The 17,606-nt window shown below is 38.6% G+C and overlaps 1 protein-coding gene across 2 annotated transcripts in view; it reads left to right on the top strand.

The window, feature by feature from the left end:
* The first annotated feature begins 3,052 nt into the window (after window positions 1-3,052).
* Window positions 3,053-17,606, top strand: part of UBE2R2 (ubiquitin conjugating enzyme E2 R2) — a 49,111-nt gene continuing 34,557 nt past the window's right edge. The window contains exon 1 of one of the 2 annotated variants that reach the window (XM_023762445.1): window positions 3,053-3,070. Coding sequence is in view for 1 of the 2 variants with exons in the window: in XM_014464362.2 (XP_014319848.2) it covers window positions 8,762-8,806 (45 nt within the window). In the remaining variant the exon portion in view is untranslated. Of the gene's footprint in view, window positions 3,071-8,749; window positions 8,807-17,606 lie in introns of those variants that run through there. The other variant, XM_014464362.2, reaches the window with a different exon arrangement.

The raw sequence follows: 17,606 nt of genomic DNA, 5'->3' as shown, positions 1-17,606 counted from the left end.
TCTCCTTCTCCCCATCCCTCCTTTCCACTCTTTAAAAAATCAATGGAAAACATATCCTTGGGTGAGGATTAACAAGCAAAAAATTATTGAAAAAAACTTTTGAACAATTACAAACTTAGAGAAAAGCTCAAAGAACTTCCTTCCTTCTTCCTGAACCATTTGATGAGAATAAGTTGCCAGTCTCTGATGTCCCACCATTTCTCTGAATATTTTAATTTATTTCTTACAAACAACAACATTCTACATAATCATACTATAACTATCAACAATCAGGAAATTAACATTGAGACATCATACCATCTAATCCTCAAATACATTCTATTTTGCCAATAATGTTAGTATTGTTTTTTTTGTAGCAAAAGGATCTAGTTCAGACTCACCTGTTGCTTTTAGTTGTCCTGTCTCTGTAATCTCTTTCAGACTGCATGTAATCATTCCTTTGTCTTTTCTAGACTTTCATGGCCTTGATAGTTTGATGGTTACTGGAGACTTATTTTGCAGAATGTCCCTCAATTTAAGTTAGTAACATTTTCTCATGTTTATCTCAGGTGGCACATAATTTTGATTTGTCTCATTACTAATGATGTCCGCTAGGAGATGTCTGCCAGGGGGTTTTATAAAGTTGCTCTTCCCCTTTCCAATAAGTATTTTGTTGGAACTATTTTGAAACTACATAAACATTTAATTCCTATTCAACTTTTTGTGTTTTTTTTTTAATTTTTAAAAAATATATATTTTTATTGATTTCAGAGAGGAAGGGAGAGGGAGAGAGAGATATAAACATCAATGATGAGAGAATCATTGATCGGCTGCCTCCTGCATGCCCCCTACTAGGGATCGAGCCTGCAACCTGGGCATGTGCCCTTGAGCAGAATCAAACCCAGGACCCTTCAGTCTGCAGGCTGACGCTCTATCCACTAAGCCAAACTGGCTAGAGCTCAATTTATTTCTTTATCTCTATATGGATTCATAGTTTCCTCTTTTATTCAATGGGTAATGTATACAGTGTATACATTTTACATTACCATAAATGGTATTGTTTAATTTTATTTTAATACTAGAGGCCCGGTGCACAAAATTTGTGCATGGGTAGGTCCCTAGGCCTGGCTGGCAGTCAGGGCAGATCTGTGGGGTGATCAGCGGGGCGATCAGGGGCCCTCGCTGGCACCCACCTTGGCCGGCCTGTCGCCACCTGCTTGCTGGCCTCCCATCCCCACCCCCCTCCCCCCACCGCTACTCTATGGGAGGCAATTGGGGGCAGTGCTGGCCAGGTCACCAGCTGGCCCCACCCTCACTGGCACATGCCTTGGCTGGCCTGGGGCCTGCGGGCTGGGGGCAGCTCCTGCGTGGAGCGCCTGCCCCCTGGTGGTCAGTGTGTGTCATAGCAACCAGTTATTCCACCGGTCGTTCTGCTGTTCGGTTGATTTGCATATTAGGCTTTTATTATATAGGATATAACAATACATTAAAGTATTAAAATGTGATCTAAGTCTGGAAGATCATAGTCCAGAATGTTCAGAATGATTATCTGGTTGTTGACAAGTAAAACTCCACCATAATGAGGTAGGTGGAGTTAAAAAAATCTAATCATACAGAATATGAGCCTAGTGTTATTTCAAGCTGGCCTGGAGGCTGCTGATCCAAATCTGACCTAGTCCTGGCTGAGGTTTGGTGCCACCTGGTGGCATTTGTCCACTTCAGTATAAATATAAATGGGGACAAATTTGGCTATCTAGGACTTCCAGGCATTGGCAGCAATTTTAGGCATGATTAATTTGAGCTAGGTTTTTTGACACAGTTCTGGGAGATTGGGCCAGAAATGAGAAGACACATTCTCTACCTCCTTGCTTTCTAAGACAGGTAGCCTGCTTTTCTCTTCCAGGCCTCATTTTTGCTTGTCAGGGTAGGGGTGAAGGGTGAGTAGGTATATTTACAATTTGTGACTTTCTCTTTTAAAAAATCTGTACTTTCTGATATTTTTCATATTATGAAATATTAATAAAATCTTAATGAAAATTAATATTAGTTTTTAACAGAAAAAAAGACAGTTAAGATGGAAAACTCTGCTGTCTCAGGAATAAGGGAAACAGTATTAAGTGGGTGATTTATGTAGGAACTGTTTTCCAACACTGCACAAAATTTTCAGGTGCTATTTAAGTTCTACTGTCAGGACTTATTTTGCATATGTAAAGGGATTCTCTCTTCCAAAGCAAATTTGTCTTTAATGTCTTAATTTTAATTCTATTATGTATTGTCAAAATTCCTGAATTATTATCAAATTTCTGCAGATTATTTACTCACAAATATTTTCTTTTTGGATCTAAGGTGCAGAAAGTTAATCATAATTCTCAGTTTATAGCCCATTGTTGCAATTGGTCTGTGTAAACTACTTCTTGTGCTCCTGCCTTCTTTTTATCCTCATACTGCACTTTTTATTTCTCTCCTCCTGCCATAGGCAACCATTTTAATGTGTACCTTTTTACATGTACCTGTTCCTACAACATGTGTATTATTCTGTGCACATGTATTTTACGTCATGTAATTTAGGTATTTTTCATATTTTTTTCTATTTTTTCCTACTAAGCAGCATATTCTGTTTTTAAAAAATATATTTTTATTGATTTCAGAGAGGAGGGGAAAGAAAGAGAGAGATGGAAACATCAATGATGAGAAAGAATCACTGATCGGCTGCCTCCTGCATGCTCCCCACTGGGGATCGAGCCTGCAACCTGAGCATGTGCCCTTACCGGGAATCTGTTAAACTTTTCCTTCACCCCTGCCCTGACAGAAGCAAAGATGAGGCCTGGAAGAGAAAAGCAGGCTTCCTGTCTTAGAAAACAAAAAACTTTCTTCAGCAATTAGGAGGTAGTCACCCGATTGAAGGGCTAGAGAGCTGGTGTTTCACTGTTTTTAACTTTATACATTTTTCATCCTCTTATTTTCAGCCCCATCTCACATCTTGACTTTCAGAAGTACCAACTGTTGAGATCTTAAGCCTTTGCGCGTTTCCCTATACACCTGAGCTTACTTCAACCCTTCTCCCATCACAGTTAGGTTTTAGCCTTCTCAGGTTTGCTAAATTAATCTCTTTCGTATTACAAAATTCTCTTGATATTTGGTCTACTATCCTCTCCCATTTTCTTTGTCCTTATAAGTTTATATGTATGTTTTATCCTTTTTGCATTCATTTTGTTAGGGTTTCAGAAGAGAATAAAGATGAATACTTAGGTTCCTTCTTCTGTTTTTAAACCAAAATTAATATTGACTTTTAAATAATTTCAGGTTAGAAAGTGTTACTTCCTGTGATAAACTATACTTGAAAGTCATATTTAGGTATTATTTAACCTATAAGGTATAGCTTTTTGTGTGTGTGATAGTGAGAGAGAGTTGTATGAAACAAGTCAGCTAGCTGATTAGACTGATGAGATAACCTTGTATATATTTTTCATGTGTATACAAATTGAGCAATTGTTGAAGGCACATGAACTGTTTTACTTATATTAGTAATCAATGTCTTGAGAATTTTTTGTTGTTCAGAATTATTCCTTAATAAGGGCTAAAGCCCTCAAGGAATATTTTATTTGATTTCTTACATACAAGTTAGGAAGTCTTGGCTTTTATTCTGTTCTATACTACTACTAGAGGCCCAATGCACGAAATTCGTGCAAGAGTAGGCCTCACAGCTCTGGCTTCATCCTGAAGGATGTCCGGTCTAATTAGCATAGTATTACATTTTTATTATTATAGATAAGGTGATGACTTTGTTAGGTGCTGATTCTACTCATTTAGAATTTTTTTCAAACTCAAAACAATTACATATAGGAAAAGCTAACCTATCCATTCTTTTTTGTTGTTGTTAATCCTCACCCGAGGATATTTTCACCCCCATTGATTTTTTTTTAATATATTTTATAGATTTTTTACAGAGAAGAAGGGAGAGGGATAGAGAGCCAGAAACATCGATGAGAGAGATCGATTAGCTGCCTCCTGCACGCCCCCCAGTGGGGATGTGCCCGCAACCAAGGTACATGCCCTTGACCGGAATCGAACCTGGGACCCCTGAGTCCGCAGGCCGATGCTCTATCCACTGAGCCAAACCGGTTCGGCGCCATTGATTTTTAAAGAGTGGAAGGGAGGGAGGGAGGAGAGAGAGAGATATATGTGAGAGAGAGACATCAATTGCTTGCCTCCCACACAAGCAACCTGGGCCAGAGATTGAGCCTGCAACCCAGGAACGTGCCCTTGACTGGGAATCGAACCCCCAACACTATGATGCCTGGCCCAACGCTACAATCACTGAACCACACCGGCCAGGGCTAATATATCCATTCTTGCAGATAAAATACAAGTTTACTTTCACAAATCTACCTGTAGCACATTACTGAATGATGTCCTGTCCTAAAGTATCTTCAGAATCCTTTTAGGAAGACTAAATTAGGTTTAGAAAGATGTCTTGCCGTTATCACAGGATAGTGCTCCTTACTCTCCTCTAAAATGTCTTCTTACCATCACATTCTAATCAGAGATTAAAGAAAATATGAAAGGAGAACAGGTGAAGGCAATAATTATATTTTGTTAAGCTTAGATCTTTGGGAATTGATGATCTATAATACGTTATACAAGTTACATTTGTAATTATAATCATTGCTAAACTATTGCATTTCACTTTAGGACTATGCCATATAATTATTTTCTTTACATTTCAGTTAACAGAGAGTTCATTTTAGTATCTTTTTAAAAATGCACTATAAATTATGGTCCTATATTTGGGAGCAGTAATGCACATACTTGGAAAACCATTCAGCTGTTATAAATTCTTATTTTGAAAATATTTATTGTTTCATCTGTGTTAGTAATTGCTATTGTCATTTCTTTGTGTATTTTATCTATTGGTAGATTAATATCTGGCCTAAGCTGACTTGCTTGGATATTCATGAAAACTAAGCTGAACTAGGAAGGATAGTTTATATTTAAATTTGTTTAGACTCATTGCCCAAGTTTACTTTAGAATCCCTGATGACCTGTCTGATAGTTTTAGACCCTTGAGAATATCTTTGTTTTAACATGGAAGGTCATATTTTGTGTCCACAGAAGTTTTTTATGTAAATTATTAAAACAGTCTCATAAAATCCTGACGATGATGGATTCTTAGATACAGTTTTTCTTTTTACATCTTTACTTATTTATTTAATTTATTTATTTTTCCATTGATTTTTTTTTCCCCATCCCAGGATATTTTTCCCCTTGACTTTTAGAGAGAGTGGAAGGGAGGGAGGGAGGGAGGGAGAGACAGAGACAAAGACATCCATTGGTTGCTTCCCGCATGTGCTACTGACTGGGGCCAGGGATTGAACATGCATCCCAGGTACATGCCCTTGACTGGGAATTGAACCCACAACCCTTTGGTGTGCAGGCCAGTGCTCTAACCACTGAGGAAACTGGCCAGGGCTATGATTTTATTTTGAACGACTTATTAGAACTAGGATTTTTAAAAAATATATTTTATTGATTTTTTTACAGAGAGGAAGAGAGAGGGATAGAGAGTTAGAAACATCCATGAGAGAGCAACATGGATCAGCTGCCTCCTGCACACTCCCTACTGGGGATGTGCCCGCAACCAAGGTACATGCCCTTGACCGGAATCAAACCTGGGACCCTTCAGTCCACAGGCCGACGCTCTATCCACTGAGCCAAACCGGTTAGGGCAGAACTAGGATTTTTAAATAGACAAAGGTAAAATTTCACGTAATATTTTTGTGCAACAGAACACTTGAGACCTTATTTAAGTTTGGTTTATTTTCCAGATGGTTTTGGATTCAGTAAAATAAAATTTGGTTATTTAAATGTAGGTTTAATGATTAGCATATAATTCTTGTGGGTGTCCAAGCTATTTTATGTTAATACTAGAGGCCTGGTGCACGAAATTCGTGCATGGGTATGGTCCCTAGGCCTGGCCTGCAATCAGGGCCATCTTCCCCAGCTGCCCACAGCCAGCCCTGCCCCCCTGCCGCCACCTCCACCCCCCCGCCAGGTTTCGCCATCGGGTGATCGGTGCCTGACGGCCAGGGGAAGGGACCAAGAGGTGGTCAGTGCGCCTCATAGTGACTGGTCCAGCGGTCGTTCTGGTTGTTCTGCCGTTAGAGTCAATTTGCATATTACCCTTTTCTTACATAGGATAATTGCATTTCAGGAATGCACATTTTTCTCATTTTGCCAAAGAAAATTCTCTTGATTGGGAATAGCGCTTTACTAACAGGCCAAACATTGTATGTGAGCCTCTTTTGCTCCTGACAGCTTAGCCTTTAGTATAAATTTGTATTTTATTACCTTGCCCTTTCCTTCTGATGCCTACTGGCTTCCCCCTATCATTTTCTATCATTAATTAGGTTGTAAACAGCAAGTAGCCTTTTGAGACAGCAAGGATGCAACATCTTGTGATGGTGACATGGCATAATACTCCATAGCACTATACCCTACCACTCTTCTGCTAAGTCATACCATTGCTGGTCCTGGCCAGGTAGTTCAGTAGGTTAGAATGCCGTCCCATACAAATAAATGGAACAACAAATCGATTGCTCTCTCTCTCTCTCCCTCCCTTCCTCTTTCTCTAAAAAAACAAACAAACCACATTGCTGTCAAATACCTTTTCTAAATGAGTCCTCTGTATGTCACACTTGTTCATTTTTAAATTCATGTGTGTTTAAAATAAAAATTTTCACAGTTCTATGGTTGTATAACATCAAATTTCCATTTTTGACTCATTTGGCATGTCTGACACATGCTTTTTTTCTTTCTGGTGGTGTTGTGGTAAAAAAGTATATGAGTTGATTCAGTTATGTTTTAACAAGCTATTCTCCAATAATTGGATAATGCAAGACAACAAGATCTTACTAAGTCCTCTGTAGTTTTAATGAACATCTATTTTCTGTACTTAAGAAATTCTTGATTTTGGAAAAAAAAGGGCAAATATTTATGTTAAGCTTTGTTATTTGACAAAGTAAAATATGGATTAGTGAAGAAAGGGGCTTTACATCTTTTCAGTCTACTATTCTCCAGATGATTGTTACTGGAGATATCAATTATTGATCTGCTTTCGTCTTTGGTAATAAAATTTGATTGCATGTTATTTGATATGATCAACAGAGCCAAGAATTAGAGATTTGTTCCTTTTCTCTTTGCCATTGCCACTATCAAAATCTAGATTTCTTTTTTTCCTTATATCTGATAAGTTAATTTAATGCCTTTCAATTGTCATGCTTCTTACCAAATACCTGGCTTATATCAGCCTCCTGCTTAAGAATGTGTGTCTTTTCTTGGTGTTTAATTAGGCAGGAGTGCACAAGATAGTATATGGTCAGATTGCTCCTAAATTCCTTTTTTTTTCCTTTGCTAAACTTGATGGTTGGCATATATTTCTCTTTACTTAGCTAAATTATAATTTTCTTTAGGGCTTTTAACTTTTGATGTCATGTCTAGAGAAAGTATGTGATGTAATTAAAGTTTTTCATGCAAAAATTTAGAAAGGCTATAATATTTTTATCTACTGAACTTTTAGGATTGGTTGTGCATAATCATTTTTTAAAAATAAGCTTTTATTGATATTAGAGAGGAAGGGAGAGGGACACAGAGATAGAAACATCAATTTGCTGCCTCCTGTAGGCCCCCTACTGGGGATTGAGTCCAAAATCCAGGCATATGCCCTGACCAGGAATTGAACCAGCAACCTCTTGGTACATGGTATGACACTCAATCCACTGAGCCACACTGGTTGGGCCACATACTCATTAAAAAAAAAAAAATTATGTATAATTGATTTCAGAGAGAAAGGGAGGAGAGAGAGATAGAAACATCAATGAAGAGAATCACTGATTGGCTGCCTCCTGCACGCCCCCTATTGGGGGTCTAGCCCACTACGCAACCCAGGCATGTGTTTCTACTAGGAATTGAACCATGACCTCCTGTTCATAGGTCAGTGCCCAACCACTGAGCCATGCCAGCCGGGCTGAATACCTATATTTAGTTTTAAATTTATTTCTTGGTATTTGGATATCCTTTTTTATGAAGTGCCCATTCAAGTCTTTTTGCCCATTCTTATTTATTTATTAATAAATAATCACCTGAGGATATTTTTCCATTGATTTTTAGGGAGAGTGGAAGAGAGAGGGAGAGAGAGAGAGACATTAATATGAGAGAAACACATTGATTGGTTGCCTCCTGCATGAGCCTGGACCAGGGCCCAGGGCCAGGGAAGAGCCTGCAACCAAGGTACGTGCACTTGACCAGAATTGAACTTGGGACCCTTTGGTCTGCAGACCAACACTCTATCCACTGAGGCAAACTGGTTAGGGCTGCTCATTTTTTTTTTAAACAGAATATGATTATATTTAATGCACAAGTTTGATACAACCAAAAAGTAAAACACCAGAGTAAAATAGTAACAAAAAACATGGTATTTCATTTGCAATGCATGAGAAATGGTTAACATCTTTAGTTATAAACAAGCTCTTAAAATCCAGTGACACTATAATAATGCAGGAAGCTGGAAAAATGAAATGAAAAAGTACAAGTGATGATTAAGCAGTGAGCATATATGATTTTGCTGAGCAGTGATGGAGAATAAGGGGCTGCTCATTTTTATAATTTTGTCTTTTGCTTATTAATTTGAAGGAGTTCTTTATATACTGTGGATACAAATCATTTGTTGGATATATGTATTGTGAATATGTTCTCCCACTCTATGGCATGCCTGATTCCTGTCTTAATGATGATGTCTTTTGATGAACCAGAAATTCTTATTTTTCAAGAAGTAAGATTTATCAGTTTTTTGTGTGTGTGGTTAGTACCTTTTGTGTCCAACTGAAGTAACTTTTATCTACTCCTGTGTCATGAAGATATTTTGGTATGTGTATGTGGTAAAATATATGTAAGTGTACAGTTCAGTCACATTAAGTACATTCACATTGTGTAATACCTCCATCTGTCAAACTGAAATCCTGAAGCATTAAACAACTCACCATTCCCACATCTCCCCAGGCCCTGGCCACCAGCATTCTACTTTTTGTCTGGGAATTTGACTATTCTAGGTAACTCATATAAGTAGAATCATACAGTATTTGTCTTTTGTGATGGGTTTATTTCACTTAGGATATCTTCATGGGTCATCCATGTTTGTAATTTTCTTCCTTTTTAAAGCAGAATGATGGATACTTGGGTTGCTTTCACCATTTGGCTATTATAAATAAGTGTCTGTGCACATAGGTGTGCAACATCTGTTTTGTTGCATAAAATGGTAATTCTAGTTTTAATTTTTTTGAGAATCTACCACATGTTTTCCATAGCAGCTGCACCCATTTTACATTCCTACCAGCCTTGAAAGTTTCTTAGCCAACATTTATTTTGTTTGTTTTGATAATAGCCATACTAATTGGTACAAAAAAGTAGATATCTCATTGTAGTTTTGATTTACATTTCCCTAATGACTGTTGATGTTGAGCATCTTTTCATATGCTTATTGGCCATTTATAAATGTATTTTCTTTGGACAAATGTCTATTCAAGTCGTCTAGTTTTTAATTGTTTTTTGTTGTTGTTGATTTTTAGTTCAGTGTATATTCTGGATATTAACCTCTTATCAGATATATGATTTACAAGTATTTTCTCCCAGTCTGTGGGTTGCCTTTTCAATCAGTTGATAGTATCATTTGATGCAAAAATGTTTTTAATTTTGATGTAGTGCAGTTTTTTATTGTTGTTGATGTGTTTTTGATATCATATCCTAGAAATAATTGCCAAACTCCATGCATGAAGCTCTCCTCCTGGTTTCATCTATGAATTTTATAATTTTAGATCTTATGTTTAGGTCTTTGATTCATTTTGAGATAATATTTATATATGGTATAAGGTAAGGGTCCAAATTCATTCTTTTCCATGTAGATATCTAGTTTTTCCATCATCATTTGTTGAAAAGACTGTTTCTTTCCCATTGAATAGTCTTGACACCCTTGTTAAAAATCATTTGATCATACATATGAGAGTTTACTTCTGGGCTCTCTTCTTTTCCATTAATGTGTGTATCTGTCTTTGTGCTGTATCACATTGTCTTGATTACTGTAGATTTATGTAGTAAGTTTTGACATAAGGAAGTATGAGAACTCCAATCAAGATTGTTTTGGATATTTGGAGTCCCTTGAAATTTTGTATGAATTTTAGGATGGATTTTTCTAGTTCTGAAAAAATTATAATTTGGTTTTGATAGGGATTTCATTGAACCTATAGATCACTTTGGGTAATATTGACATCTTAAAAATACTATGTTTTCTAACCCATGAGCCATGGGATGTCTCTTCATTTATTTGTGTTGTCTTTAATGTCTTTCAACATTTTTCAGTTTTCAGTGTACAAGTTTTTTACCTCCTTGGTTCAGTATTTTATTCTCAAGTCATTCTCTGCTATACTGATGCTTTCTAATGCCTTGTATGCAAAATTGTTTTCTTGATTTCCTTTATGGATTAATTCTTTTTTTTTAATTAAATCTTTATTGTTCAGATTACATTTGTTCAGATTACATTTGTTCCTCTTTTTTTTTTCCCCCCCATAACTCCCCTCCTCCCAGTTCCCGCCCCACCCTCCGCCCTCACTCCCCACCCACTGTCCTCATCCATAGGTGCACGATTTTTGTCCAGTCTCTTCCCGCATCTCCCACTCCCCTTTCCCCCGCAAGAATAGTCAGTCCATTCCCTTTCTATGTCCCTGATTCATTATAATCACCAGTTCATTCTGTACATCAGATTATTTATTCACTTGATTCTTAGATTCACTTGTTGATAGATGCATGTTTGTTGTTCATAATTTGTATCTTTACCTTTTTCTTCTTCCTCTTCTTAAAGGATACCTTTCAGCATTTCGTCTAATACTGGTTTAGTGGTGATGAACTCCTTTAGCTTTTCCTTATCTGTGAAGCTCTTTATCTGACCTTCAATTCTGAATGATAGCTTTGCTGGATAAAGTAATCTTGGTTGTAGGTTCTTGGCATTCATCACTTCGAATATTTCTTGCCATTCCCTTCTGGCCTGCAAAGTTTCTGTTGAGAAATCAGCTGACAGTCATATGGGTATTCCCTTGTAGGTAATTGAGTCTCTTTCTCTTGCTGCTTTTAAGATTCTCTCTTTGTCTTTTGCTCTTGGCATTTTAATTATGATGTGTCTTGGTGTGGTCCTCTTTGGATTCCTTTTGTTTGGGGTTCTCTGCGCTTCTTGGACCTGTAAGTCCATTTCTTTCACCAGGTGGGGGAAGTTTTCTGCCATTATTTCTTCAAATAGGTTTTCAATATCTTGCTGTCTCTCATCTTCTGGCACCCCTATAATTCTGATATTTGTACGCTTGAAGCTGTCCCAGAGGCTCCTTACACTATCTTCGTATTTTCGGATTCTTTTTTCATTTTGCTTTTCTGGTTGGGTGTTTCTCGCTTCTTCGCATTTCAAATCTTTGCCTTGATTCTTGCGCTCCTCTGGTCTGCTATTGGGTGTCTGTATAATATTCTTTATTTCAGTCCGTGTATGCTTAATTTCTAGTTGGTTCTTTATCATAGCATCGAGGGTCTCATTAGTTTTCGTGAGGCTCTCATCAAGTTTATTGGCAGCTTCTAGCACATTATTGCAAGCCCTCAAAATTGCGTTTTTTAGCTCTATATCCTCCATTTCTGTCATGTTTTTTTGTCTCCGCATTTTTTATGCTTTCTTGGTGCACCCCCTTGTGGTCTTTGTGCGCAGTCTTGTTCTAGTTAAGCCTTGATTGTTGTAGTTAATACTAGAGGGATTTGACCACCAGGCCGACTGGCTGTGAGAATCAGCTGTGTCTGCAGTGGGAAAACTTCTGTCCTCTGGAGAGGTGCTAATCTAGCCTTTGCCTGAGGCTATCTGGCAAATGGCTCTGCGCAGGGCTTGGGCGGGGCGGGATCAACAGGGCGGGCGGAGGGAGCGGTTATGGCTGCTCTCAGTCCCGTTCCCAGAGGCTCTGCTTCTCAGAACCCCAGCAACTGCTGCAAACCTCAGAGAGAAAGCTGCCCTCACGTTCCAACTGATGCCAGACAATCCCGCTTCTCCCGTTTGAGTCTGAGTCCCTAGAGACTCGCCCGGATCTGGAGCTCAGAGTCTGAGACTCCCTCCTGATTGAAAACGACAACCGCGCCCTCAGCCACCAGCCGGCTCCACGCGCACCTCCGTACCTTTGTATTTTCCACACTGCGCCTCCTCTGAGCCTCGGTATGCTGTTCTCTTTCCTTCTAGTTGAAGAATCTCTCCTCAGCCAGCCTTCCTGTGGTTCTGGGTGATGTCCGTTCCGTCTTTTAGTTGTATTTTTGAAGTGGTTGTTTGCGGCGGCAAACTCCGGTGTTTACCTATGCCGCCATCTTGGTTTCTCCATGGATTAATTCTTATTGTATAGAAATGCAACCTGGTTTTGGCAACTGATTTTCGGATGTTTTGTGTCCTGTAGTATTGCCGAATTTGTTTATTCTAACAGTTTTTGTTTTATGTGGAGTCTTCAGGGTTTTTTACTGTAAGATCATGTCTGCAAACAGATAATTGTACTTATTTCTTTGCAATTTGGATGCCTTTTATTTCTTCGTCTCTGCTAGGACTTCCAACATGAGGATATTCTTTTACGTTTTCTTCTTATTATGAATTTAGCTTTTATTCACAATTAAATAAGCAAAAGCAAGTTTTTCAGAAACTTTTACAAATTACTTACATAAAAGAAAGTGAATAGGGGCAGTCCTAAGTTTGCAACAAATAATTACAAAAGTCTCTATGGCAGCATGAATATAAACCACATCACAGCATGGTGATCTAATTGTGATATGAGTAAGGCATAACTCATCTAGAAATTATAGTTTCAGAGTTGCACTTAGGTTTATGCTTCATCTGTAAATATGTGACATGGGTCAAGATTAATTTTTCAATGTGGCTATCTAGTAACTGCTCCAGTATCATTTATTGAAGAGACTATCTTTTCTTCCATTGAATTTTAGTGTTGTCTTTGTTGTAAATTAGGTGGTCTTATATGTGTCTATTCCTGGGCACTCTTCTGTTCCATTTCTCTGTTTTTCTAGACTTGTATGAACAACAGTTTTAATAACTATAGCCAATGATAAGTCTTGAAATCTAGTAGTTCTCCCCTCCCCTCCCTTCCCCTCCCCTCCTCTTTTTTGTGGCTGTCCTATGTCCTATGCAGTTTCCACATAAATTTTAGTATCAGCTTATAAATTTCCACAGAAAACCTACTGGGAGATTTTTTTTTATTATTCCTCACATGAGGACATGTTTTTATTGATTTTAGAGGGAGGGAAAGAGAGATAGAGAGAGAAATACCAATGTGAGAGAGAAACATTGATTCCATTGCCTCTCTCACATACCATGACTGGTGATCAAATTCTCAACCTCGGTATGTTACCTGACTGGGAATCGAACCCACCACTTTTACTTTTTGGTGTACAGATGATACTCCATCCAATTCAGCCACACTGACCAGGGCAAAAACCTGTTGGGATTTTTCTTTTTTAAATATATTTTTATTGATTTCAGAATGGAAGGGAAAGAGAGGGAGAGAAGAGAGAGATAGATACATCAGTGATGAGAGAGAATCATTGATTGGCGACCTCCAGTTTGTCCCCTACTGGGGATGGAGCTACCAACTCTAACCTGGCCTATACCCTGACTGGGAACTGAACTGTGATGTCTTAGTTCATAGGTCAACTTAAGCACTGAGCCACATCGGCTGGGCCCTGCTGGGATTTTTATTGAATTGTATTCAAGCTGTAGATAAAGGGGAACAGTGGACATCTTGGTAATATTGAGACTTTTTAAATATATTTATGTTTTTATTGATTTCAGAGAGAGAAAGAGAAAAGAGAAAGAGAGAGAGAAAAACATTAATCGGCTACCTCCTGCAGGCCCCCTACTTGGGATCAAGCCTGCAACCCAGGCATGTGCCCTGATTGGGAATTAAACTAGTGACCTCCTGGTGCATGGGTTGACGCTCAACCACTGAACCATACCGGCTGGGCAATATTGAGACTTTTTAGTCTACAGATGTTACATCTTTCTACTTATTTGGGTCTGTTTAATTTTTCTTCTCTGTGCTTTATAGTTTTCAGTATAGAGATCACACATATCTTCCAGAAGTTCTACTATCCACCATTAGTTCTACTCAGTTCAATCATGGCAGAGAGTAAACCTCCAGTCTTCTGTAGACTTATTCCTAGGTAATGTTTTTCCAGTTTTATTGAGATAGAATTGTATTAGTTTAAGGTGTGTAACATAATGATTAGATATCCTATATAATAAAAGGCTAATATGCAAATCGACCGAACGGCAGAAAGACCGGTTGCTATGATGCACACTGATCACCAGGGGCAGATGCTTAATGCAGGAGCTGCCCCCTGGTGGTCAGTGCACTCCCACAGGGGAGCGTTGCTCAGCCAGAAGCTCTGCGCTGGACTCATGCCTGGCAAGCAGTGGCAGTGGCAGGAGCCTCTCCTGCCTCCGCAGCAGCGCCTAAGGATGTCTGACTGCCGGCTTAGGCCTGTGGGGAGCGGGCCTAAGTCAGCAGTCAGACATCCCCCGAGGACTCCTGGACTGTAAGAGGGCACAGGACAGGCTGAGGGACTCCCCCACAACCCCCCCCCCCCCACCACCACCACACCAAGTGCACGAATGTCGTGCACCGGGCTTCTAGTATGTATATAATTAACATTACCACACATTGTTAGAGAAAGATCTAGTCTCATATCAAGTTTGAAGTGTACAACACAATATTGTTCATTATAGTCACCATGTTGTACATTACATTCCAATTTGTACCTTTGATTCTTCCCACCCCATCCTTGCTTTAGTTAGTATTTGTCTTTCTCTGTCTGACTTATTTAACTTAGCACAATGCCCTCAAGGTCCATCCATGTTTTCACAAATGGCAGGGTCCCTCCCTCCCTTCCTTCCATGGTTGAATTTTATTTCTTTATTCCAGCGGTTCTCAACCTGTGGGTCGCGACCCCTTTGGGGGTTGAACAATCCTTTCACAGGGGTCGCCTAAGACCATCGAAAAACACATATATAATTACATATTGTTTTTGTGATTAATCACTATGCTTTAATTATGATCAATTTGTAACAATGAAAATACATCCTGCATATCAGATATTTACATTACGATTCATAACAGTAGCAAAATTACAGTTATGAAGTAGCAACGAAAATAATTTTATGGTTGGGGGTCACCACAACATGAGGAACTGTATTAAAGGGTCGCGGCATTAGGAAGGTTGAGAACCACTGCTTTATTCCATTTTATTTATCTCTTCGTGTGTTGATGGACACTTAGGGTATTTCCATGTCTTGTTTGTTTGTTTCACCTCTAGGCTTTCCTTAAATGTCTGTAGATCTGTCCACCCATATTAAAGTGTGCTACTATAAAGCAGATTGATGCCTGGCCGATGTGGCTTGGTGGTGGAGGTTGCCCCATGAACCAGAAGGTCATGGTTCGATTCCTGGTCAGGGCACAAGCCCGGAGTGCAGACTCGATCCCCAGTACGTGGTGTGCAGGAAGCAGCTGATCGATGTCTCCATCTCTCTCTCCTTCTCCATTCCTCTCTCTAAAATCAATAAAAATATATTTTTTATATCTTTAAGTTTTTTTCTTTTAGAACAACTGTATTATGGTAAAATTGACTTTTTTTCCCCCCCTGTGCTGGATGGTCAGTTACTTCAGAGAAGAATCCTTTTTTCTACCTGCAATGATAGTCCTGATTGCCAGCCTTCTTAGACCCAGGTGGAGAAAGGAAGTACTCGGTAGTGAGATTTTCCCTGTTTCAGTTGGTTTCCCCACCATTAGTTCTACTCAGTTCAGTCATGGCAGAGAGTAAACCTCCAGTCTTCTGTTAGCATGGTGTGGGCTAGTCACTGATCAGCATGGGAAGAGGTTCTGGGAATCTCACTATTCTTTATACAGACTTTTGACCAGTCCTCCTATTTTCAGCACCACCTCTATTTGGTGCCTCTAATTTTTTAGCTTTTCCATGGTTCTATGGAAGGAAATAAGCCTACTTCTTTGCTTGTGATCACTAACCCGGGCTTAAATTTTCTCTGGTCTTCTGAATTAGTTATTGCTTATCATTCTGGTTTCCAGCTTCTAAAATGTTGTTGCTTTTTGTCTTCCCATTTGTCCTTCTAGGTTTATGACTTTTAAAAAATAAAAATACCTTTTTAATAAACTTAGTAGTTTGTGAGGCCTATTTAACTGAAAGTCCAAATGTCTCTTCTGTTTTATTTACCATTAACTTAGCTGATACAGTGGGTTCCTCTAGCTTTTGGGAGTAGGAGGGGGATAAAAGGTTTTACTTTCCAAGCTGCAAGAAACATTTTTTTATTACTATATTAAAAAAAAAAAAAAAAAAGCCCTAGCTGGTTTGGCTCAGTGGATAGAGCGTTGGCCTGTGGACTGAAGAGTCCCAGGTTCGATTCCAGCCAAGGGCACATGCCTGGGTTGCGGGTTCAATCCCCAGTAGGGGACCTGCTGGAGGCAGCCAATCAATGATTCATTGATGTTTCTTTCTCCCCTTCTCCCTTTCTCTCTGAAATAAAGAAAGCAATATATTTAAAAAACAAACAAAAAACAACAACAGACTACTATCAGAATTAATACGAAGAGTTACTTCTTTAAATACCTGAAAATTTACTTTTTTTTTTTCTTTATTGATTTCAGAGAGGAAGGGAGAGAGAGATAGAAGCATCAATGATGACAGAGAATCATTGATTGGCTGCCTCCTGCACGCCCCCTATTGGGGATTGAGCCCGCAACCCGGGCATGTACCATTGGCTGGAATCGAACCCAGCACCCTTCAGTCCTCAGGCCGATGCTCTATCCACAGGGATTTTCTTTTGTTTGTATTTCATCTTAATTTTAGGGTAATTATATTTAGTATTATAGTAATTCTAAATTAACCTCTTTAGATTGGGATTTTTTTTAATCAATGAAGACTCACTTTCTTGACTGTAAAGCCTATGGCACATATTATAGTATCACTCGGTATAGCTACTCACTTTATTTTTCACATAACTATTAATGAACAATTTAAAAGTTCTGGTGATTTACAGACTTTCAAAACTTTCAGTAAGTTAATAAGAAAACATGTTTTGATTGCTTTTGCTGTCATGTTGGAAACGTTATCCTATAGCAGATGTGAGCTGATGACATAGCAGAAAAAAAGCTCAGCAGTGGGAATGTCCTCATTTCACATTAACTCTAGGTACTAATCCAAATGCAACAGTAAACACTCTACATTTGCTGTCAACTGACTTATTACCAAGGATAGTTGTGTTTAGGACTGGGAAGCTTTTTCTTAATCTATTTAATAGTATGTTTAATAACTAGGTTTGCAGGAATAATTGGAATCGTTCCACTTTTTTTCATTTCACTATTCATATTTCTTTTTGTCATGTATAAAATTCCATATGAAAATAATCAGTGGGATAACAAAATTAATACTGCACATTGGGGGTCGTAAAATATTGGGTCTCAAGGCAGTATATACATATATTACTGTTTTTGAAATCA

Source organism: Myotis lucifugus, unplaced genomic scaffold (assembly GCF_000147115.1).
Source record: "Myotis lucifugus unplaced genomic scaffold, Myoluc2.0 scaffold_246, whole genome shotgun sequence".
Lineage (NCBI taxonomy): Eukaryota > Metazoa > Chordata > Mammalia > Chiroptera > Vespertilionidae > Myotis > Myotis lucifugus.
This window is presented reverse-complemented; position numbering and strand designations above follow the sequence as displayed.